At 37.0% G+C, this 26,935-nt stretch overlaps 1 protein-coding gene across 1 annotated transcript in view; it reads right to left on the reverse strand.

Moving 5' to 3' along the window:
- The window catches only part of RYR3 (ryanodine receptor 3), a 225,138-nt gene that overhangs the window by 170,065 nt on the left and 28,138 nt on the right, over positions 1-26,935 (reverse strand). Inside the window, exons 2-3 of the mRNA XM_062619313.1 lie at positions 8,466-8,585; positions 4,245-4,352 (exon numbers count right to left, since the gene is read on the reverse strand). Coding sequence (XP_062475297.1) covers positions 4,245-4,352; positions 8,466-8,585 — 228 coding nt within the window. The remainder of the gene's footprint in view (positions 1-4,244; positions 4,353-8,465; positions 8,586-26,935) is intronic.

Genomic DNA, 26,935 nt, shown 5'->3' on the forward strand with positions numbered 1-26,935 from the left:
CAGGGACCTGGATATACTTGGTGGGTAATGCGGGAAGATGGGGAAGTCCGATGTATACCTCAAGGGGATTTGAGTTTAGGGGAAAACAGCCCGTGAACTCAATTGTATGCTGTTGCCTGCCGTGTAATACTCTTATAGCCCATCAACTAGATGTCTCCAGGTCACCAGGGACTAGCCCTGACTTTCCTCCAACCATCATCCCAACAGAGAATGAACTTTGATAGAACCGGATGAGTTCTGCAGTTAAGGAACGATCAGCATCAGCAGGCAGCGATCCAATACTGCACACAGCCTTTCCTGCCCTGAAAGATTGTTACAAGAGATGGAACCTGACATCATGGACCAAATGGACTCGGCAGCATCGTAGGGATTGGTCCATGCACTAAGAAAATGATCTCTTTCTCTTGGTCTCTGTGTATATGGATGTATATATGTGGGAGAGCGATGGTATATTGAAAATGTGGGATCTGAGCATGACATGAATGGTATGGAACAAGGGGTGGATAATGTCCTGGGTTCCGCAGTAGCAGTCATTTTTCTCCTTCTTGGTAGCTGGTGCAGTGCTGTGTTTTGACTTCCAGCCTGGGAACAGTGCTGGTGATACCGATATTTTCGGTTGTTGCTAAGTGATGTTTACCCTGACCAAGGACTTCGTGAGGCTCATGCTCTGCAAGGGAGGAGGGGAAGCCAGGAGGAAGCAGAGACGGGACGCCTGATCCAGGCTAGCCAAAGAGGTATTCCATACCACAGCACATCATGCCTGGGGTGGGGGGTAACTGGGAGTTACCCGGAAGGACATGGGCTTCTGGGTCGGATGCGTTTTCGGCAGGTGGTATTGTATTCTCTTCCCTTGTTATTTTCTCTTATCATTGTTGTCGTTGGTGGTAGCGGTGGTGATTTGTGTTGCACATTGGTTGCTGGACTGCTCTTGTCTCAACCCATGGGAGTTGCACTCTTTTGATCCTCCTCCCCATTCCTCCAGGAGCGGGTAAGGGGAGAGCCCCGGGAGGGAAGGGGGGGCCTCGATTGCTTTCACTGGGAGTGAGTGAACAAGCTGTCTGGCTAGGGTTTAAACCACGACACTGTTACATGTCCTAAATATGTATCTCTCTCCTAACTGAACTGATATGATTTCCATGCATTATGTACAACAGAAACAAGCTTACAAAGAGAAAAAACAAGAATATTCTTTAATAGAGAAAGGTAGGTACTGCAGTATTATTACTTAGCATTATAAAATTGTGAAAGCATAAAACTAAAGTTTCACTCTGACAATAATTTTAAATTACAACCTGTTCCTTTTTTTTAATTCAGATTAAAAAAATCCTAACTTTGAGCCATTAACATGTGCATGAAGTCATGAGGAGTTTTAGTCTAGAAGTTCTTTCACTCCATAGTAAGAAACGCCATAGTTCCATCTGGCTGCTTGCAGCAATTCATTAATTTTTTCAAAAAAGAGTAATTTAGATCATTAGTGCCTTACTTTTTGGGATGATATAAAGCTTTGGCAACTTGCTTTTAAATGAAAATTTTAAAAGTTAAGAGATATATTTGATCATCTTAACATTTATCTTTTTGAAAAACAAAAATGTTTATAAAAAATATTTGTTTCCTTTGTTATTATCTAAAGCATACAACAAACAATCACAAAATCGTATAATCATAGAATGACTAGGGTTGGAGAGGACTTTAAGATCATCTAGTTCCAATCCCCCAGCCATGGGCAGGGCCACCTCCCACTAGACCAGGTTGCTCAAGGCCCTGTTCAACCTTGCCTTGAATGCTGCTGCGAATGGAGCATTCATAGCCAGTCATAGCTAGAGTTACACTTGGATTTCCTGCAAGAAACAAGACTCACTATTCTGTAACAAATGCTTAAGCAGTGCTTTAATGCTTTTTATTTACAAATAGATAAAATTTATGAGTGTTTTTAAGTGGTGAATTGCTCTGTAACAAAGACTGCAGGCTGATTGGCAACTTATAATTCAAGAGCAAAAATTATCAAAAACTGAGACAAAATTTTTTATCTTTAGAAAAATAATAATGCATTTTGAATGTATCATTTCTGCATAGGTGGATATGACATTAAAAAAATTAGCCTCAAGTAAATAAAACACCCTTCTCATTTTCCCTTCTAAGATATTTACTAAAATTCCCCTCCTCCCACACATTATTTTCTAGGGTTGTACTACAAAAAGGAAGAAAACACTGAAACAGAATGCACAGTGTATGAATCCCAGAGAGAAACCAAACTTCAGCTCAAGAGAAAAGAGTAATTTTCTGGTTCTACATAAAATAAAAATGAAAACTGATAGACTATCCAGCTCTGCAGACTATATGCACCATAATTAGTTGCCATTTAATTTCATAAGAGAAGGAAAGCCATAGAGTTTTATCACATTTGGTTTAGAAGACTGCAAAAATTCAATTCAGTTCAGCTGAAATCAAGGTAAGTTTCCACCCAGGCTTTTGGACTATGCTGGAAAATCAATTCAAGCCCAGCATCATGGAAAATAACAGCAAGCTGATCTGAGCAGGCAGCAGAAATCTAACAGGTTCGGTAAACATTGATTCACTCAGGTTACCCACAACAAAGTCAAGGCGCAAATCAAGTTTAAGAGACCTACATGTGACTACAAGTAATTTAACTTTAAATGACAGCGAAATGCAAAGGATTTTTGCTCATACAAGTTTTGTGGTTTTCATGGTGCCAGAAAGCAAATATGGAATCTGTCATAGCAAATAAACACTGTAAAGTCTTATTATTCATTTGCTAATAATACTTCACCCCATGAATTAAGAAGTGGTGGTACTTGTTGTTTTTTTTATTTCAGATTTCAGTTGTTCACTGAATAGAAGAAAATAATAAAGGTGATGTCACATTTTAAATTCCTAAAATTTACACACATGAGTATAACAGAACAGCAATCAACTGAGAGTAAGACCATAGGAGTGGGGATTATAGGTCAATTTTATGTCCTTTTAGAGAAACACAAGCTCTACCTAAGGATATAGAACTAGATAATTTACCTAAATTACCTCTGGAAAGCCATTCACAGATGCAACAAGTGTTACTTCTAAAACTTCCAGAAATATTAATGCATAGATGAGAGTTAAGTCTGTCTCACCTCCACCACCATCAATGAGGTTCATCCAATCACTGAAAAATTATCATTGTTCATGCAGACCACTGAAAATAGAGGCAAATCCGCATCTTGGGTTTTGATTAGGCTTAATTTTTACTTATAACACCATCACATTTTTGCCAAATACCTCAGAAGTTCTATGAAGAATACAGTTCTTAAGTAATTTGGTCAATAATATATGATGTAGAATAAAGACTTTCGGCATCCTGATCACTCTAGTGTGGAAGTCCTTTTTCAGTCATTCTTAATATATCTTAGATTTGAAATAATGATTCAATTGAAACATTAGCAATATGAAATGCAAGTGTAGTTACAACATTACACTATATTGTAAGCATTCCAGTAACTATGCTTGTGCTAATATAGTAAAAGATTAAGAAACCCAAAGAAGAGAATTTTGAAATAATTATTTCTGTCCAGCAGTTCTTACTTGTTGCCACAGATTAAATAACTTGAAATTATACTGAAACAATTTGGTTACGCAACTACAAAGATAAATATTGTATATTTATATATGAACTAAAATAGATTTAAATGTGTCACTTCATTTCATTGACGGGACTTAATTTCTAGCTGTTAATTTCATGTGAGGATAAATCAAACTAAATCCAAATACCTGAAATACTCTCTTAGCTCAATGAAGTGAGATAGAATACTTACATGATGAGAAAATTATTTTGCTTTCTCCATTAATAAATAGCACTGTAATACAATAATGCATTTATGGCAATTATTTATGTTTCAGACAAAAAGCATCTCCTATAGTCTCCTCATGTTCATAAAAGCCAAACTCCGTCAATGATTCTCTTACTCCTTTCTCAGCACCTAGGTCTGAACTGACAGTAATAAATGATATCTGAAGATGACGTTTCTGACTTTTGTAAATATTTCAAAAGACTAATTGCACCTGCCCCTCAATACTAAAGAGAAATTGATATGATTACAGTAGTTGAGCAATAATGCCCCAGAAAAACAAGAAAAATGAAGAATCTGCTATGACATGAGGCCCGTCTCCTGGAAAACCCTGGCGATAAGAAAGAAATGAGAACAACAATCCATATTCAGAAATTTAATATTCTTTGATGTCAATTTACTTACCCCATCACTAGCATTATCCCCTGTGTTGGCCAGCATTTCTTGAAGGGCTCTGACGGATAGGGACTGTTCAAGGACAAAATTACAGATGCAAAGGTCCGGAGGAACATACTGTAAAAAGTGTAAAATAGAAAGTGCTGATCTTTTGATTAGAAGAGCAGGATGAAACGTGTGTTTGAACATACCTGTATTTAATTTTAAAAAAACATAATGTTCACTCCTTTGCTACTGAGATACATGCTAATTCCTTTATCAAAATAACATAAATCCATTCTTCATAACTTGGCAGTGCAATTTTTCCTAGAGTTGTATTTCTCACAGTAAACCAAAACACCTTCAGATCCAAAAGTATGTATTACTGCTTACCTGTCTTTTAGAATCACACCATTAACACTGTATTTGTTCTCCAGTGTCATTGACAAAACAGAAGAGAAGGTATATGATCTTATATGACATATAAGGTCAAAACTCTGAACATATTTATAGCTGTCACTAAATAGCAAAGGTTCAGAATCTTGAGATATAACAATATTAACTATTTTACATCCTCTCAATTGTTCGATCAATCTGCCTGCTGGAATTGAAACACAAAACTTACATTCACTTCAAGAGCAGCAGATTTTATTTTTTTTTTTAATTTCTTGGCATTCATGTGTCAAAGTAAGATGTGTCCAAGAAAAAAGTCTCAAGGGGAATCATAAATGTATATAAATATGTGACAGGAAAGTACAAATAAGACAGAGCCAGACTCTGTGCAGTGGTACCCAGTGAAAGGGGGAAAGCACTGTAAGTAAATTTATGTAGCAGAATTAATAGGCTGATATGTTATACAATAAAAGAAAGCAGAAATTTGGAATAAATAGCTCTCCAAAGTCAGTGAGAGTTCTGAGGAGTTCTTCCAGCAGACCTCTGCATAGCCTTGTCCATACATACAGGAAGAGATACAAAAATACAAAGCTGATCTAGGAAGCCTACACAAATTTGCAAAGGAAATTTAAGGAAACAAGTGACAGTCCTGCCCTGACAGCCACTCTTTTTAAAAAAGTTATTTAAGTTATTAAGTTATTTACAGGTCTTTCATGCAGAGTTACCAGTTTTCCATCAACACACAACACTGAAGACACTTCACTTTTCTGAATCCAGCCTTCTGGATTCCTCCAGGCATAATCATAACATTAATTTCTTGTAGGTGATATGCTCACTAATCACATCTTTGGCCACAGCTTCTTGCCTGCAGTATAAAAACCACTGACATGAGCTGGTACAGCTGGTACTGATTTACTAGGTTTACTTTTACCAGACCTGTAAATTATTACATTCTGTCCTTAGGACAGAAATCTTATGTTAGTTATAATTCTTTTCAGGCACTTAAGTTTATTTGACAATTCTACTACTAAAATTGATGCTAGTATATTGGTATTATTTTTGAAGTATATTCTTCTTAGTTATCAATAGAAGTTAAAATTGCTGCACTAGACTATCAGCTTTGAAATACATCAATTTTTAAAGCATCACTTTAAAAACAAACTGCAATGAAGTAATAAAGATAAATTATTAGCAAACCAACACTGCGATAGTTTTTACTGTAAAGAAATAATATGCAAGTTGCACAGGGATCTACATTAAAATTCTAGCAGAAGTATGTTGTAGTTGTTATTCCCTTCAGCATGTCATAAAAATTACCAAAACCAGCTAACGGCTAACCATAGAAACCCTATTTTTTCCTCTGTAAGGTTCTAAGACATTTTTGTCCTCTTTTCTTGCCTCCCTTTACTCTTAGCTACTTCTATCTTCTGATTACTGAGAACTCAGATTAAAAAGTTAATCTTAAAGTTACACATTTTCATTCTAGAATAAACAGATATGTTTAGTTATTTCTTGTCTACCTTCTGTTTTCCAGAATTACTTGAATGGAAAAACATTTCCTTTCTTGATTTAACAATACTTAGCCAATGTTCAATGAGTGTAGAAGCTGTCACATCTTCTGCAAACAGATTTTGGCTTTGGTAAAGCGATCAACTGAGGAAGACAGTAGAAGGTAACACTATGATTTTCTGCTGTGGACTTCTGTTGGTAAACACACCTTTAATCTTCTTCAATGCAAATTCTTCTTAATACAAAGAAGAAAACTAACTGTAGGAAGTAATTCTCAGGGATCAGAAAGGCGTAAGGAATCCATCTCAGGTAAAAAATACCATTGTAACAGGAAGGACAGCGCTCTGCTGTGTAAAATAAAAGGACTTCTATTATCAATGTTCCCATTTTGGAAGCTTATAGGCAGGAAGCTTTCCTTGTTTGAACAGACTGTGTCCTCCTCCAATCATTATTCTCACAGCACTTCCTGGAGCAATCTAAATTTTATTGACATTAATATGAATTTGAATGCCATGACAGTACCCTGTATCTCAGCAGCATTGCCACAGAGGAAATAGATAGATAGATAGATAGATAGATAGATAGATACATAGATACATAGAAAAATGGAGAGATAGTATAACTTTCTACCTCCTAGTAAGATTCTTTTGATTGTAATTCTAAAAACTACTCTAGTTCCCTTGAGCACATCATCATTCAGCATTCAGTGAACTATGGCTGTGTAACATCCATGTACCAACTATCATGACCTCCACATTCTTTACAAGAGGCAAGAATAATTTTCCATTTTATAAGCATGTTTATGCTTATAAATTTAGCCTGCCAGCCCTTAAATACACCTCTACTTTCTAACAATACACAAGGCACTGCAGATCTTGCACATGTGGCATGACTTCACCAATTGCTAGTTCCTCATTTTTTATCATCTGAAAAAAATTGTATATGTTAGTTTAAAAGATGTCTTAATTGACAAAAATATTCAATAGCATAGTACTGAGAACATAACCATGTAGGATTTAATCAGAAGCACACCTATTCAACAACTTTATTTTAGTCCACTGGATATGTGCCATTTTGGTTTTCTCTTTTTTATTTCATAACCAAAATTTCATCCAAATTTAAATGTAAGTAAGTGTCATCAGTAAGGGCTGTTGGCAAGTATTGTACTCTCTAATCATCCAGATTAACTGCCTACACTTCCCTTCATACAATGTATTTACATGCCCCTTTCCAAAATTCTTTACTGTTCTCAGTCAAGACCAGCAGTTCATAAAGCTTCTCTGTAAGCTCTTTTAAAACAGTTACATACAAGTTTTCTGAATTTCTTTATTGTAAACAAACTTCAGAAGCTTCTGTAATGTTATCTAAGACATTTACAAAATATAAGTAGATCTATGCCATTCTACAGTAATACATACCATTCCTCTGACCGAACTCTTGGAATGCAAAGAAATGCAAATTTAGATGCAGCATAATTTTCCACCCTAGGGATGAACAAGGACTTCTCATACTGTATAAATAAAACTGTGGATGTAGCATGGTCATAATATCCAGACTAAAAATAGGACCACATACCAACATTTCAAAAGAAAAGATACAAAGACCCTACTAAAAAAAAAAAACAACAAGAAAAAAACAAAAAAAAACACAACCCACCCCCCCCCCCAAAAAAAAAAACAGAAGAAATAATTTATCAGAAGACATATAGAGATATAAAGAAGTAAATGATGCAGAGAAAACAAAGAGAATGAGGAGGTCTTTCTCTGCATTTCACTTTAATATTTTGCTCTAGCACAAGTCTAAATTTTCATGTCTCCTCCGAAGCTCCTCTTATTACTCTGTTTTCTTTTATCTTTTTCTTCACAGATCTCTACCTTCTTTTTTCCATTGGCCAGTTTTCTTTAAAGCTTATAAATTACTTGATAATTCTGCTCCCTGTACTCTCTGATTAATCAACACAGAAGCAGAGCTTAAAGCCAGAAACTAATAGGTGACAATGCTTCTAAAATTATCAATCCAGTATATCAAGATATTTGAACCTAGAGTAGTAATAGGAATAAGTTTTTTAGTGAACTTAATAATAGTCTGGAGACCTTATCTTGAAAATATGAGTATTTCAGTTACAGGAATTATTTTAGATAAAGAAGAGCGGCTTTTGACTGTTGATAGGTATATCTCAAAGTATATTTAGAATCTCCAAGAAATCTCATGTTGCAGTCACAAAAGAAAAGCATACAAAAGATGCATCTAGCATCACATTAAAGAAACTGTAGTTAAATGTATTTGTGAATAATAAGTAGGTTAAGTTTCACTGATTCATTACACCAGTTGGGAGTCTTGACTTCTTACTTTAGCTTCTGATGTTGGTTCCAAAAAGCACAGGCGATTCCCAAGTCCCTCAGCTGCCAAGCAAAACTTCCTTTGTTCTTTGTGGATACTGGCAACACACTGAAGTACGACTTCGTCATCCTGTTACAAAACAAGGTACAAGGAAAAAAAAAGTAAATATTTGGAAGTTACATACACATTATAGTGCTCAGAAATTCTAGAAAATGGAATCCGTTTAAAATGAACACATACTTCTACAGCTGATATCATGTACATACGCAGAGATTCCTTTGAAGTGTATGTAAACAGATATTTATGTATAGATTTATATTCAAGACCACATCAAAGTGTCAAAGACTATGTACTGTCTCCAGGACTTTCACAAGTACTGTATGCTTCTTAGCAGCAGCTTGGTACGATGCCATAAAAAACTGCTAGTACACTGTTACTCAGCTTGACTCAGTAAAACATATTTAAAGTTTACAATAAAAACCTGTTGTTGTGATTTTGCAAACAGCAGTAACCTAAAGATAAACAAATTAATTTTGTTAGCACAGTAAGCACTCATCACAGGTTCTCTGAATGCACAATCTTCACTTTTAAGACCTTGTTTAATTTAGACATGATGACCAAAATCACTTTTCAAGTAATGGTTCAAGTAACTCATAAGTACTTGCTCCTCCAAAGACATATTCCAAGAATAAGAATATTCAGGAAAAGTGCCATACAAGCCCTATTGTTTGGCTATCCTAATTATTTTAGATGCTTTTTTACAAATTGTTACATAATGCAATGCCAGAGACACACTTACTTAAAAGTGACATACAACAGCCCTATTGTTTGGCTATCCTAATTATTTTAAATGCTTTTTTTACAAATTGTTACATAATGCAGTGCCAGAGACACACTTACTTATAAAGTGCCAAGCACTTATTCACCTCTTAACATGTGATATAAGCTGATATAAGAGAGCCAAAAGAGATTATTTTTAGTACTCAACTGTGTCAAAGGTATATACAGAATTAAAAGTCGTTTTACCTTCCAAAACTTGTCCATTATCAAAGGAAAACATCACTTGCAGACTAGCACACAGAAAAATTTATTTTTATACAGGTATGTAAACTGCTCACCAAAAGACCTTCCATAGAAGTTTCCTAGGGGGCGGAAGCTGATAAAACAAGAGCAATATGATATGGCAGTGTCCCATCCAGCTATGAAGTTACACTGGTGTCAATTATTATTGTCAAAGAAGATACACAACAGCCGCCTGTACTGAACTTGGATCACTTCAACAATTATGTTCTAAAAGCAGCGCTGCTTTTTCCAGTTCCCTTATGCAACTGCAGTACTATGACAGTAGACAGTTACAGGCACTTGAAATAAAAGCTGGGATTGACAATGTGATTTTGACCAAAGGAATTAACTTTATTTAACATGTCTTTTAAAATGGGAATTCAAAAGCAGGTTTCTCACTTGTGTGATTGTGCAAGTGTGTGCAAGTTATATGCCTTTCTTTCAGTTGACATTTCACTGCCTATCTGCTACTGCTAAAATGGACAGCTATTCACCCATGACACAGACTAATCAGCAGTTACAGGCAGCATTTTCCTTATCTATCTTTGCATAACAACCAGTAGCATTTTTAACAGTACAGAATGGGAATTATAAAAATTTTTATAAACAATTCTAAAATGTACAGTCAAGTAGGAGGTAAACTGAATTAGCCAATTAATGCTAAACAAATTAATTTTCCTTTCTCCTTGCTGCTTCTGTAAAATGTTCTCTGAAGGTCTCAGCTTTCAAACTCATTAGTTAAAAACACTTCTACTTCTTAAATTCCAGTGTAATAAGTTAAAAAATCTAAGCAGTACAATGAAACACTCATTACTATATCCTTCTGTTAACGAATTTTAAAAAAACCTCTGGCATCAGAAGCTTATCTATTTGGGGAGCAAAAAAAAAAATCAGAACGTGTAAGATAAAAATAAAGATTTTTAAAACACTTTTTATCATCTGATTCCTGGATAAATCTTTGAACACATATATTTCAGACGTTTAAAAAGATTAAAATACTGAAATATGAATTTACAAATAGCAAGATTTGGAATAAAATTGAGATTTGCCACTTAGCTTGTATTTATCAGTGGATTACATTAAATTACTTACACATAGCTGAAATTATATTTATTCTCTCTACTACATTAAAGAATCCATCATTTCACAGAAGCATATACATAGTACCCATTGTATTTCTCAGTTTTCAAAGAAATAAAATTATGCACCAGACAACATAGATAAAAAATTACTTAAGATGAGAACTACTCAAATAAATGAACTATTTTCTTTTTACTTCCACATGCATAAAGGACCTATAGTTTCTATCATAATGAAATGAATGTTTTGATTTTCTAGAATTCAAAAAATCAGCATTCCTTTCAGAACATACACTGGAATCACAAAGCCTTTATCAATCAGATTAAAACTTAAACAGGGGAAGTTTAGGTTGGATATAAGAAGGAAGTTCTTTCCTGTTAGGGTGGTGAGGCACTGGAATGGGTTGCCCAGGGAGGTTGTGAATGCTCCACCCCTGGCAGTGTTCAAGACCAGGTTGGACGAGGCCTTGGGTGATATGGTTTAGTGTGAGGTGTCCCTGCCCACAGCAGGGGGGTTGGAACTAGATGATCTTAAGGTCCTTTCCAACCCTAACGATTCTATGATTCTACGATTCTATGAATCATTAAATGCCATAACCCCAAAATACAAAGACTGCTGATGTCTTAAGTAAGGACAGCACTCAACATTGATGTTTTACATTATTTCCCTAAATTTCCAATGTACCCTTTTCATTTGTGCTACATTTAACAAACTATGTATTTGTGACATAGGATGAACAATGTTACTAAAGTTTCTAAAAAGTGGCAATAATAGTGTATTTCAGCATGGTTTGGAGAAGACTTTAAAAGAGTTTATCATTCAGGTGTAGGTGGAGTATAAGGAACTAATGGAAGCCATATAATCTGCAAATAAGACAATTTGCCATTAAGATGACTCAGTATTACAGTGAACTTACTGAATTAAGTTCATTCTAGCTAAGGTCTGAAATTCTTTTTCTGTCCTGAAGACACTAATAGAAGTGAATTTTATGGAGTTGGTATCCTATAATGAAATTTCACATCATGCCTCAACAGTACCTTGTTTTCTTGAGTCTTCTCACACAAATGCTGGTATTCTAAAATTTATTTAACCTTGATCTTCACTTACACATAGTTTCATCTATTTACTTCAATATACCTTTTTTAGTATGACGCTAACCATTCTATAATTCTATGAGGAGAAGCCTGCATGCCCAACGAGATGTGGAGGCTTGTGATGAGCAGAGACAAGTTGTTAGTTAAGGATAACAAAAAAAAAAGCCAACCAAAACCAAAACAAACACCACAAACCACACAAATTCCTTGAGACTCAGTCTGCCAATGAGGAATGTAGCAAATCTAAAGTATTTAAATGTAAGCTCTGATATTTCCCTGATTAGAAATTTTATTTAATCTAGTCAGTTTAGCTTTGGTAGGTTTTGTTATTGTTTTTCAATAGAACAGATTTAAGACAGCATGGAATAGCAGCCTGGAAAGGACCTCTGTAAGCAATGGTCTGACACCTCACTAGGATAGTGCTAATCTAGATCATGTTTCTCAGATGATCTAATGTGCTTAATTTAAGAAAAAAGTCCACTTCAAATTTCTGATCAGCTTGAATTACTGTTACAGATTAACACCTCTTTCCACCACACATTACATCTCTTCAGATCAAGAGTGTAATATGGTACAGTCATACCAAAGTTCTCTATTTTTTTCAAGGTTTTGCTTCAGTGAATATTTTGCGTCAAGGAAAATAATTTCAGATTGATCAAAATACTTCCATGATTTACTTATCTTCTAAAAGCACACACATTCTAATTGTTAATTACTAATATCTGGTTTCCACCAGTAGCATCATCAATAAGTATATAAAGTTAACCATGAGATCCATTTTGTACCACCATAATTGATATCTATTCACAAATACAGATGAATAGTGTTACACTTTTTTTTCCTGAAAGAGCAATTGAAAAATCTCCCCTTCTGACCAGAAATCTCTTACCTGGTTAGGATTCATACATCGGTCTTTTAGCAAAAGGACTCAGACCACATAACTCCAACCCCAATTCTAAGAATGTTTCTATACAGAAACACATTGATATTACTAAAATGTATTTCAGGTTGTCTGAAATCCTGTAGAATCTACTAGAGTGTCCCATATTAATCTATCCACTTGAATGCATAACTTCACAAAAAGAAAAAAAAAAAACAAACCAGCTTTGGAGATTTGTTTTCCTTTTTTTTTTTTTTTTTTTGAAAGTAGGTAAATGCATAACTGTTGTACTGTAAACACAAATTTCTAGTTGCTTTGGCCAGAGATGAAGCTGCAATCTGAATTGCACTCTCCAGTAATACCTGCATAGGCTGAGAAACAAAGGTGTTTCTAAACAAGAGTCACTCACTCAGTATCCTCTTTTAAGACAGAACAAGTTACCAAAACAGAACTTGGCTCTTTGCAGAAGTATGTCTAACAACAAACAATTTCCTTAATTGAAAACTCTGATTCTAGCCTTCATTCATATAGCATTAAGCAGCATAATATCTAATATTTTAAAAGTTTATCTGATTTTGAAAAGAAGTTTTTAATGAGCCACAGTTCCGTGGTTTATTACCAGAGACAGTATTTAGCCTTGGTCTTCAGACTGTCTTCCTCCTCAGGTTTCATATGTTTCATAAAATGTGGTGAACTGAAAATGAGATTCCTGTGATGGAGTAATAAATCAAAACATAAACAAGATCAATTTTAATTAATCGATGACTTGACTTGCTGCAAGGTGAGTCAATTACACCAAGGTGAATCGATGCATTGCAGGCATGAACTTGCTTCTGCTCAGTTCACTAGTTTCTCAACTCAGAATTTGAGAATACAGAAATTCCAAGAGCTAATGAAATTCCTTCTTCATTTATATTGCATATATATCCCAGAATTCAGAATTATGGTCATTTATACGATACATTTAATTCTGTTTAGAGGTTGCATTCAACAGTAGACATGCTTCCGTATGTTTCATATTAAAAAGTACAAAACCATCAATACACTAATACTGATATAACATACATATAAAAGATTCAAAATTAGCTGGAAAATGACACATTAGATTTATTTTGTTACCTATCAATTCATCAGCTACCAAATCTCTATATTCTCTCTCATATTCAGTACTGAAAATGAACTGATAAAATTAGCATGACACTGAAACCTAATCAGTTTTAGAAAATCAGTCACTTTGTTATTAAACCTGTAGATTATAAGCAGAAGCTGTTTCCTCAAAAAGGTGTACATATTTTGCTTGTATTTTACAACTGCACATAAACATGCACGTGGATGCTTGCACATGAATAACTTTCATGTAAACCAACAAAATTGTTTTGAAAGTATGTACTTATGCAACACAATGTAGAAGTTTTATTTGATAAAATAACCCTTCCATGAAGAAATGTATCTCTTTTAAAAAAACAAAATGTATCAGCTAAACAAAGAAACTCAGAACTCCTGTTTTCTATGGCAAAACAAGCAGGCATATCAAGTTGATCCTCTTTACAGGCCTGATTACTGTGAGACTGTGACACTTTCTGAATATAGATCAGCATTGAAAAGGAAGTAAAAATCCACAGCCACCTTTACTCTTTGATAGACAACAACCCACTCATGTATCTTACTGTATCATTGTCGTGGTTTAAACCCAGTCAGGTAACTCGTTCGCTCACTTCCCCCCCTTTTCTTGCCCTCCCCCTGCTCTCGGAGGGACGGAGAGGAGAATCGAAAAGAATGCAACTCCCACAGGTTGAGATAAGAACAGTTTATTAACTAAGGTATAACACAAATCACTACTGCTACCACCAATGATAATAATGATAAAGGAAATAACAAGGAAGAGAATACATCATTTCACCACCAGCCGACCGATAACTCGCCCCCCCCAGCCTGACCAAGCTCTGACCGATACCTCCTCCGACCCTGCAGTCTCCCAGCCCTTCCGGCTAACTCCCAGTTGCATCCTGGGCATGACGTGCTGTGGAATGGAATACCTCTTTGGTCAGTTTGGGTCAGGTGTCCTGTCTCTGCTTCCTCCCAGCTTCCCCTCCTCCCTGGCAGAGCATGAGGCTCACAAAGTCCTTGGCCAAACCAAAACATCATTGTTATCAGCTCTGTTCCCAAGCTGAAAGTCAAAACACTGCACTGCACCAGCTACCAAGAAGGAGAAAAAATGACTTGCTACTGCTGAACCCAGGACAATCATGAAGCACAGGATATGAGAAAACATCTTTATTAGCATTTGAACACTAGCTACAAACCAATTCTTCTACACGACAGTGTTCCTTTCATGGTTTTTGGGCAAAACGTGAGAACAAGTGAAAATTCACCAGAAATTGCTACAGTGGCTGCATTCTTCTTAGCAAAACAAGAAATTCTAGGCAGAATTTTCTATGCTCTAACTAGTGACTGTTTCAGTAAATTTGTGGGCGCCCACCACTTCCCTTCACAAGGGGAATGGTGTCACGGCAAAGCAGCGCACTCACAATTTTTGCAGATTTTTTTCAAAATGCACAGGTTGTAACATGGATAATGTCACAAAATATTTTCAGTCACTTCTAACATACAGTCTTTGACCCAGTTTTAAAATTATACTACGGTCTTTTAATTGAGAAATAGAAGAATATTTCTACTTGAAAGCTGGAGCTTGTCCAAGTGCTGCCCTGGGACATGGAACTGGATCGTCTTCTTTTTAAGGGGGAAAAAAAATAAATCTCTCCTAAATCTGACCCCATTAGAAAAATCTGAAGTGGGATAAGAGAGTATGATGCAAATCATAGTAGACAAACACACAAATCCTTGCCAGAGTTTTACATGTGCTAATTTGGTGACTTAGCTCTGCAAAGATCTTGACTTCAAAGTACAGAAGAGACTTCCTTACACTGCCTATGATTTCTTCCCAGCTATACAGGATTCAATGCGGATGAGCACCATTATTTTCAGGTCAGGAAATTTTCAGATCCAGGCATAGTTTTTAAACAAGGAGTGGATATGCTTTTCATCCATACTCTGCCCGTTCATCTTCCTCTTGAATCCAGCTAAAATTTAACTCACAACCTCCTTCGCTCTGCACTGATAAAGCTCAGCTACAGGAAAATCTAAATCTTGTGTTTGTCTTGAACCTGTTTTCCACATGCTCCATTTAATATTTCCAAGTTCCTGCATCACATCAGTCAGTAAAGATTAATGCCAATCCTCATCATGAATTACTAAATTGTTCCCAATCTCATCACAATCCTGATCCTCACCTGACCTTTCCCTGAATATTTTTGGGTCTAATGGTTTCTTCTTGAAATGAGGGAACCAGAATTCCACATACTATTCAAAGTATGAAAATCTTTACGTATTTATGCAATAGCAAAAAGATGTTCTCTGTTGTGCGCTTTATTCTGTTCTTAGTAATTTCTAACATTTGATTGCCATTTTTGGCCATAAATGAGTACCAAGTGGGTGTTTTCACTGAACTATTATAACACCATGATCTTATTTTTCGGTTCTGAGCCTATCATTTTAAACATGAAGCTGGATTTCTATATTCTTTCCTCATGTCTATAATGTCATATTTAGCCTGAATTTAATCTGCCATTTTACTAAGTTACTGCAGTTAATTTCAGAAGGCCCTTCTACAATGGTTCACAGCTTGTTCACATACTTGCTACCCTAAAAAACCTCCTACCATCAGTGCTCTACCTACTTATCCCATTTCCAAGGTCGCCTCTCCCTGTGTCTCTCTTCCCCACCCCAATCTCCCCCCTCCCTTTCAACCTCCCCATGATCATGGTCAAACACAGTGATGGGTTGTGCAGTATCCATCTTTAGAGGCCTCAAAACCCAACTGGAATATGTCATAAGCAACCTGCTCCAGAGATCACTTCCAATCTCAGTGACTCCCCAGTTTAGTCAGTTTCATTAAGAGACCATCAGGTCACTTAAAGCTCCGGTTTTTCAAGATGCCATAATTGATACATAATCCTTAATGGCTACTGTATGCTAGAACATGATTTGTAATATACATTGGAGTATTCACAACTTAATTCTCCAACAGACCCTCATGCTTGGTTGAACCTGACTCAAAAAGATAATGTTGCCCTCTGTTTTCTATCTACATACGTTTTTGTCTTGTCTCATTAGAAGGAACGCACAACCTGAAGAAAGATATTAGAATAGGAAATGTACTTCAGTGTTCTGTCTTCTCACTTTCTTTTCCTGAATATGTTCTATTTATATGATTTTATTCCCACAATACTTGAGCACACAAGAAACAAGGCAGTCCGAATTTAACTGCTTTGTCATTAGTGCTCATACACTTTTATCCACCAACAAATTATCAATCAAATTACAATATATATTCTCAAAAAGATTACCACTACACCTCACAATTAGCTTCTCTATTACTGTCAGTCAGGATGCTGACAAAACAGAAATCACACTGATTTCATACTGTTAAGTTCCAGAGAATAAACATCCTGGCTTAATTTACCCCATTACAAAATGTGCATATAGAATGCAAGTTTTTACTTTAAAACTTTGCACATGCTAAGGTTCGAATGTCTTTATAACAAGTCTTTTTTAATTTCTTCTTTGTTACTCATAAAGCACTTCTCCCAGCAAAACCTAGCCCTAATCTGAAAGTGACTTCTTGAACAGAAGAAACAAGACAAAGTCTAGGAAAACAAACCAAGACAACTGTTCATTCCAACAAGGAAATTAAGTGCAACACCACAATTAAAATACAGGAAATATACATTTTTAAATAATGTATGTTCATAGAGGTATTCCATGTCAAACATTTGCTGATAACTCTGATGCTGACGGGTGTAAATATTTTGTTCTTGCCTTTTTGCAATTCTGATTATAGATTTTAAGATCTATAAGGCAAAACACATACACACGCTTTTTGCCTAGCACCTTTCACTTATAAGACTATAAAATAGCAAATAACTGTGAATAAAAAAAAATATATTTGTTTTCAAACAGATTTACTATAGCCTTATAAAGTTGGGTAAGCAAAAATTGAGTCCAATTCTATTCTCATGGATAGCACTAAAAACTATGTAGAACTCTTAAATCAGTAAAATCATAAATATTAAAATTAATGCGAGGAACTGTATTTTTTTCTTTTAGAAAATGTATTGAAGGTTCACTTAAATATTGAAAAACTGTTTAAAAAGTATGAATTATACCCATTAAAATTATATAAAATATTTAAGTATCATTTTCAAAAAAACTCCAAAGTATCTTAGCCAGATTTTAATTAAAAAGCAAGATCATATAGATTATCAGATATAGTCAATATCCATCTTCATCATGGGTAATACACCATCTTTAATAAAGCTTCTAAACAGTGTAGTCAAAGTACTTTTCACTTGATCTAGCAGAACTTTTTTTTCTTTTCCAGAGAGTGATAAATGACTTTGCTGTAGTTGAATTTCACACCTTCTGGTGTAAGGCTAACAATGTATCTGAAACTTTGAAACACATCCCTCAGTTTGCTACAGTAAAGAAGAAAAATGAAGAAAGGTGACTCAAGTTAGCAAGCTGATGAAGCATATCAAGACTTCCTAAATACTAGTATAAGAATGAGTTACTTATGTGTTTGTTAAATAAATGATCCAGTTTTTAAACAAACAAACAAAGAGTCCATAGTTTACTTCATTTCCACCTTCTTAATGGATATAGCCATTAATTTCACTCATTCTATACCAGAAGCTTCATAGAAAGCTACTTTAAAAGAACACCACTTCCACATTTGAAAAGAACAATCTTTTCAAACCTATAATCTCATATGTTACTATTAGTATTACTTCAGTAATTATTATTGGCTTTTAATTAAAAAAAAAAAAAACACCTGATAACAAGTAATGAAAGTAAAGCTAAATCTGCTGACGATTCACTTCCCACCACCACCACCACTGATTTAAGATCTGCTCTGGATATTGGTTTCCTACATTTGTTTGCGGGTTTTATGATGACTTACAACATGACAGTTGGGTTTAAGCACACTTTTGTTTTAGAAATTAACACATACTGCCTGCCAGAAGATTTATTTATAGACATTTAAAGCAAAGGAAAGCATAAGAGGATAGATTCATGTGACCTCTTCCTAGTTCAATTGCATGACTGTGATGTCTGTATTTTGGGATCAAAATATTTGTGTGCACTTCTGTGTGGACATCCTAAAATAAACCTTATAGTACTGCAGCACAGCTGTATAAACAAAAAAACCACAAACAAATGACATCCAGAGCAGATCTTTAACATCTTTGTATAAATTAAAAGTCTTTATTTATTTGGTAGTAACATACTGAGGCCTTTCTTCCCTCAGTAAGAACACAAATTTCTCCCAGTAAACACAGCCAGTTCACTGCAAATGGATCCTTATGATGACAGCAGAGTTATTTGATGGAAATCCACACACCACCATCTGACAGTTCTCAGCAGATTTTAAAAATAGAGTTGGGGTTTCTGTTGTCAGTTTACTCCTTCAGCAGTGGTTGAATCAAAGTGTAATCTCAACTCTGGAACATACTTCCATATCTTGTATCAGGTCATCAGCAAGACAGAATAAGCAAATCATTAGACAGTATTAAAATGTAGTCAGTCCTTTTCACACACATTAATACTTCTGAATTAAAAATTACTTCAGAAAGTAAGTATATCAATATTGACCATTTTGCTGCTTTTCAATACAGGTTCCAGGCTGCAGGCTTGCCACTGAAGCATTAACACAGTCTGCTGTTTTCTGTATCATAGCTTTCCCCGCCTCCCTCCTCACCCAGTTCCTGTATGGAAATAAGATAGTGACAACAAAAGAACAAACCAAATATCAAGACCAAAAGTAACATCCAAAATACTTATTATCTGTTAGAAAAGCTGGTTACTAAATATCCTTTAAAATCACTCCTTTGATTTCAAACCGTAAGGAAGGAGAAAATCTTAACTTTCAATCCAGCATGGACTGGAAAATAAGAAATACCCTTGGGCTAAAATTTGGCTGGGGTTAGATATTTCCAAGTCCTTGATGGAACTTCCTGATTAAAAGTTTCTGACAAATGAGCGTCAGTAAAATCAGGTATTTTCCAGTCAGGACTGAATGTACACACATATATTTTATACAATCCCATTAACATACCAAGCTCATGAATCTCAGGCAATTTATCTCCTAACTGGAAAGAATCTAGTTGAAGATGAATCATTACATGAGACTGGGGATTGAGCATGTGAATGCAACCTATCTCTAGATTTCAATCTTGCTTTTCGATATTTAATGGTAGTTTTAACCCTACTCTTATTCACAGATCTGAGCTGAACTAGCCACGCACACCAGCTTGATGCATACCAGTGGCAAAATAAATCCAAATCAGGCAAAGTCCTGTCTTGCTTGAAGAAATGAAGAGACTTTAAGTACACGTTGATTCTCAGAATGGCAGATTGATTAAAAGAATCAAAACATATCCCATGTTGATCAAGGAAGTGGAATCAGCCAAGAAAGGTGCATTCTACTAAGTACTTTTCATTACCTACCGAATGAATCTGTTACAGTGGGTCCCAAGGAGTGTCATGAAAAGGGTCAGCTTGGAACACTTCTATCAAGAAAGGGTGAGAGAGTTGGAGTTGGTCAGCCTGGTGAAGAGAGGGCTCTGGAGATCTTATTAGGGCCTTTGAAAACTTAAAGAGGGCTTATAAGAAAGGTGGAGAGAGACTTTTTCCAGGGCCTGTAATGACAGGAGAAAGGGCAACTGGTTTAAACTGAAAGAGGGAAAAATTAGGTTGGACACAAGGAAGAACTTTTTTAGCGTGAAGGTGGTAACTGGAACTTGTTGTCCAGAGTTGTGGATGCCCCATCATTGGAACTGTTCAAAGTCAGGTTGTCCAGGGCTCTGAGCAACCTGATCTAGTGAAAAGTGACCCTGCCTGCAGCATGGGTTGGACTACATGATCTTTAAAGGTCCCCTTCCGGCCCAAACCATTCTATGATTCTATGAATTGTGGTGTCAGTACTGGCAAGCACCTCTGACATTCACGACTTCTGGCATAAAATTATATGAGCAAATGAAGAAATTATGAGATTTATTAGGAAAGGGGGGCATTATAGTTCATTTTAATGGAGCATCCTTTTGGAGAGAGAAATGAATGCAAAAAACATTACTGCATATGCACATTCTTGCATATATTTTTGGCTTCCTCATTTCTTTTACATTTGATACAAGGGATATACTGGCAGACCAAGCAGTTAGCAACAGAAAGATATAATACAGGATAGCCATAACAACAAATTCATTTTCATTTTAGCCATTGATTAGTAACTGGAGTTCACAAATGTAAGAGAAAATTTTTAGCATAATAAATTCAACCTGCATGGTTTAACTTATAAGTTTTTACTCTTTAACAGATGAGCAGAAATATTAATGGACTAGCCAGTGTCTTGTCTCAATTACAGATGAACCAGTTTAAAAATCTTGGCATATGACAGCAAGAAGTACTCCAAATAGAAGCTGTCAGCCTTTTGGAATCCTAGTGCATGCCCACTACCAGATTAGTAAAGATACCAATAGCAACAGACATTAGGTCATATCTGTTTCAAATGAGAATGAATGTGCAAAGTATTTACCATATTTTTTCAATCATATATACTGTATACAAGATTACATCCCTGAACTAACAAGTATAAATATTTCAGATGTTCATTTAACATTGCGGTTTCCGAAAGAATGTAAGATTTCCCTTTTTGACTAATGTTTTTTGCTAGGAATCTTAAATGTGACTTTGACAAAAACTGTGGATCTTTAAGTATCCAATACCATTCAGGGTTTTATGCACTGACTATACCAACTGTTGGCAAGAGGGATACTTAAGAGTACAGATTTGAAAATTAGGGACCTGCAACAGGAAAAACTATTATCTATCTTCAATTTTAGGATCTCAAAACAAATTGGAAAAGGTTCTACAAAAAGATGAAACAAAGCAGACATTTGCTCAGTCAGTGTATCAAGTTACAGGCTAGCTGCTTTCTACATGAAAATAGGGGAAACCTTTTTAAATATGTTTGAAAAATAGTACTCTGAGAAAGGATTTTATGGTGTCGCAGTTACCTGAATTTAAGTCCTGTACTTATCAGGTATAGGCAGAACCACTACAGAAAAACGGGCAGTAGCATTTAAACATTTACCAAGTGCTTGCAAGACCCAGCTCTTTGACCCAGGTCTCAGAACCACAGCAGGCCTGCAAATAGCCAATAGTTAAATAAGGCTTGCACGAGTTGGTTAAGAAAGGAACAGGTATGAATCAGGCTCAATTGTTTAGATTTACTCAGAATTATCAGAAATTATAAAGCAGAACAATTCTAAAGGAACTACAATACCTATGGTTATTCTATACAAGTGAATGCACAGACATATTAAGGTATATATGGGTATAGCCACGCAAAGTATATATATTAAGGGATGTGGAAAACATTAATGAGCTTTCACACACAGTGCTCCTCTACTGCAGAATTGAAAGAATCTTTTGAAAGTGAGCTATAACACATACAACAGCTACATCTTCTATTTCTTAGCCCATACTCTACTATGCTGTTATTGCACTATGTATACACACACACCTGTTCGTTTACTATGTTTTCTATCAGTAAAACTCTTCAAACAAGAGCTTGCTAAGATGAATTACACTCTTATTTTGATAAAAATGTCTGAAAATCATAAATTACTGTCATATATATTTAAACTTAACTATCTGTTACAATCCTGAATTATGACTTGCTGCAGATTTATTTCAGAAGTAAGGTCTCCGATATTTTTAGCAATTCTTTAAAACAAAAAGCTCCCTATACTAAGAAATCATCCACATCTGTTACAGTTTAAAAGAGAAAAGGCATCAGATGCAGTGAAAATTCGCACAGAAATCTTTCAAATAGGATCTGAAAAACACAGCAGATATTTTAACAGCCTTCATACAAAATATATGGAAAAGGTTAGAATAAATAAGAAAAGAAGACACAAATAAAACATGAAAATTGAAGTATATTCAACTGCTGTCCACCCCATGTCAAGTGTTTACACATACTACTCAAGATGGACTATAGACAGTGGAATATACTCCAGGTTTCAACAAGAACTGGCAGGGACAGGTACTGACAGAGCATAAATGAATCATATCTACCACATATATCCTCAAAAGTGAAAAATTCAACAGTTGCATGGCAGTTTTCCCTGCATAGTGATTTTACAGGTGTCTTACAGTTAATGCTGTTCCGGTAGGAAATACCTACAAATCTGCAAGCAGTAGCAATATTTTAAAAAGTGACAAATCAATCAGAACCCTCAAGCAAACTGAGTGGGAATATGAGAGCTACCTGAAAGGTCTGCCACAGATGACTCATCTCAGCCACGTACTCATTTCATTGGATCTACAACTGACAACAACTACAATTAATAGGAATAATTTCCCACAAAATTAAGATAATTACTTCTCAGTGTCTACCAAATTGATGTTACACAAAGCATTTAAGACTGCCCCACATGACATCCTTGTCTCTAAACTGGAGAGGCATGGATATGGCAGATGGAGCTCTTGATAGATAAGTAATTGGATGAATGGTCGCACGCAAAGAGTTGCGGTCATCAGTTCAATGTCATGTGGAGACCAGTGAGAAGTGGCGTTCCTCAGCGGTCAGTATTGGCACATCTTTGTCAGCAACATGAACAGTGGGGTTGAGCGCACACTCAGCAAGTTTGCCAACAACACTAAGCTGTGTGGTGCTGTCACCATGCTGGAGGGAAGAGATGCCATGCAGGACCTTGACAGGCTTGAGAGGTGAGTCTGTGTGAACCTCATGAGGTTCAAAACAGCCAATTGCAAGGTCCTACATATTGACCAGGGCAATCCTAAGCACAAAGAATGTGAGTCGACAATGCAGCATACAGTTGTAAGCTATAAAACAGAAGAAAGCTTTACTTTTGATATCCCATTTCAAAGGCAGACACTCTTCTGTTTCAGAGAGTTACAAAATTTCTTCCTCAAGTTTACAAGTTACTTTGTGCCTGAACTTTCAAAATTCACAATCATACTGCCTGCTTCCATGAAAGCTTAGTTATCACTGGAGAACTAAATTAGCTTTTCTTATCAGGAATACTGGGGCTGATTTTATACTTGCATGTGCTAAGTTAGATTTGTATCTTTCTTAACATATGAAAAAAAGGAAATGACAAAATCTATCACCACTTCAAACTGTCTTGCAGGGCAACTGTTATATTCCCACTGTGGGTTTCTTCCACAGAAATTACTGCTTGACATCCATACTGTCAATATGCTAATGTATATGAAATTCGGTTTCGGCAAGATAATTAGAGTATGAATCTTTAAATATTCCATGACTCCAAATCTAGATCCACATTTTGCTTCATATAGATTCTATAGGTTTTTGTTCATCTCTACTCTTTTGCGAGACCTCACTTGGAGTACTGTGTACAATTCTGGTGCCCTCAACATAAAACGGAAACGGAACTGTTGGAACAAGTCCAGAGGAGGGCCACTGGAGCACCTCCCTGTCATTTAAGCCCAGCCGGCAACTCAGAACCACGCAGCCGTTTGCTTCCTCCCTCCCCCAACCCCTCTTCCTCCCCCCTGCTCCCGGAGGGATGAAGAGGATAATCGAAAGAATGTAACTCCCACAGGCTGAGATAAGAACAGCCCAGTAACTGAGGTATAACACAAACCACTGCTGCTACCACCAATAATAATAATGATAAGGGAAATAACAAGGGAAGAGAATACAACCACTCACCACCTGCTGACCAATAATACACAGCCCGACCCCAGCAGTGATCTAGCCCTTCTGGGTAACTACCCCCCAGTTTATACACCAGGCATGACGTGCTGTGGTATGGAATACCTCTCTGGCTAGTTTGGGTCAGGTGTCCTGTCTCTGCTTCCTCTTGGCTTCCCCTCCTCCCTAGCAGAGCATGAGACTCAGAAAGTCCTTGGTCAGAGTAAACATTGCTGAGCAGCAACTAAAAACATTGGCGTTATCAGCGCTGTTCCCAGGCTGAAAGTCAAAAGCACAGCACTGCACCAGCTATTAAGAACGAGTAAAATGACTACTAGTGCTGAACCCAGGACAGTATCCATTCCTTATACCATGCCATTCACGTCATGCTTAGATCACACATTTTTCAATATACCATCACTCTTGTCTCATACAGATATATATATGTATATATAGACATATACATACATACACACACAAAGAGAGATATATCATTCCTTAGTGCATGGACCAATCCCTATAAAGCTGCTGAGTTCATCCGGTCCATGATGTCGGGCTCCATCTCTTGTAACAGTCTTTCAGAGCAGGAGACAGTGTGCAGTGCTGGACTGCTGCCAGCAGAACTCGTCTGGTCACTGCTGAGCTTGTCTGGCTTCAGCAAAGTTCATTTTTTGTTGGGATGATAGTCAGAGGGAAGTCAGGGCCAGTTGCTGGTGACCTGGAGACATCTAGTTGGTGGGCTATAAAAGTATTACACAGCAGGCAACAGCATACAGTTGAGTTCATTGGCTGTTTTCCCCTAAAATCAAATCCCCTTGAGGTACACATGGGACTTCCCCATCGTCCTGCATTACCCACCATGTATATCCACGTCCCTGAGCAAAAGCAATCCCACGAGTGGGTTTGCCTTTACCTGAAGCAGGAATTACCCAGACTGTCTTCCCCAGCAAATTCTTCATATGCAGCACGGGAACTTTGTCCCCCTCTACAATATGTAAAAGTTCTGACTGGGCTGGGCCAGCCCTGTTGGCAGATCCTCTGGTGTTGACCAACCAGGTGGCTTTTGGTAAACATGTGTCCCAATGTTTGCAAGACCCACCACCCATTGCTCTCAGTGTAGTTTTTAACAGCCCATTGTACCGTTCGATTTTCCCAGAGGCTGGTGCATGGTAGGGGATGTGATATACCCACTCAATGCCATGCTCTTTGGCCCAAACGTCTATATAGTTATTCAGGAAACGAGTCCCATTGTCTGATTCAGTTCTCTCTGGGGTGCCATGTAGCCACAAAATCTGTTTCTCAAGGCCCAGGATAGTGTTCCGGGCAGTGGCATGGGGCACAGCGTATGTTTCCAGCCACCTGGTGGTTGCTTCCACCATGGTAAGCACATGGCGCTTCCCCTGGTGGGTTGGTGGCAGTGTGATATAACCAATCTGCCAGGTTTCCCCATATTTATACTTCAACCATGTTCCTCCATACCAAAGAGGCTTTAACTGTTTGGCTTGCTTAATTGCAACACATGTTTCACACTCGTGAATAACCTGGGCAATTGTGTCCATTGTTAAATCCACCCCTCCATCACAAGCACATCTGTATGCTGCATCTCTGCCCTGATGGTCTGAAGTGCCATGGGCCCACCAGGCCAAAAATAATTCACCTTTATGTTGCCAATCTAAGTCCATCTGAGCCACTTCAATCTTAGCTGCTTTATCCACTTGTTGGTTGTTCTGGCGCTCCTCAGTAGCTCGACTCTTGGGTATATGAGCATCTACATGACATACCTTCACCACCAGGTTCTGCACCCAGGCAGCGATATCTTGCCACAGTGCAGCAGCCCAGATGGGTTTACCTCTGCGTTGCCAGTTGCTCTGCTTCCATTGCTTCAACCACCTCCACAGGGCATTTGCCACCATCCATGAGTCAGGATAAAGTACTGGCCACTTTTCTCATTCAGCAATGTCCAAGGCCAGCCAGATGGCTTTCACTTCAGCAAACTGACTCAATTCACACTCTCCTTCATCAGTTTCTGCAACTTTTCATCAGGGACTCCATTCAGCTGCCTTCCATCTCCGACGCTTCCAAAGCACTGGAGGGACCCACTGGACTAGATACTTGGGCATACTGTCCCACACGCCGTGCCACTCATGGCTGTCCATCCTCGGGGAAAATCTCTTGGTGGTCCTACTATATCATCATCTAATCCTAGATAAGACTCGGGCCAGACTGCTTAGCTCCCATGATCAGACAAGTTCGGGTGTTCTCAAGGAGGTCACGCCATAGGCAAAACAGAGAGAACATATGCAGCAACAATCTGGTTCCCAGGAAGAGAAGCAAGGTGCTTCCAAGGGCATTGAAAGGATATTCAGGATCCTTAAATCTTCCAGAATCTACTCCCACTGTAAACAGTCTGGTGGGGGAGCAGAGGGTGTAAGGGAATGTCTCCGTCATAGGTAGACCACCCAAGGAAGGAAAAAAAAGATGTTCAATTGCTAAACACTTCCATTACATAGCTCCCAAAGTATAGAGATGATGACTACACTGGGAACACATACCAGCC

The sequence above is a fragment of the Pezoporus occidentalis genome, unplaced genomic scaffold, assembly GCF_034315485.1.
Source record: "Pezoporus occidentalis ecotype Australia unplaced genomic scaffold, CSIRO_AGI_Poc_V1 ctg21, whole genome shotgun sequence".
NCBI lineage: Eukaryota > Metazoa > Chordata > Aves > Psittaciformes > Psittacidae > Pezoporus > Pezoporus occidentalis.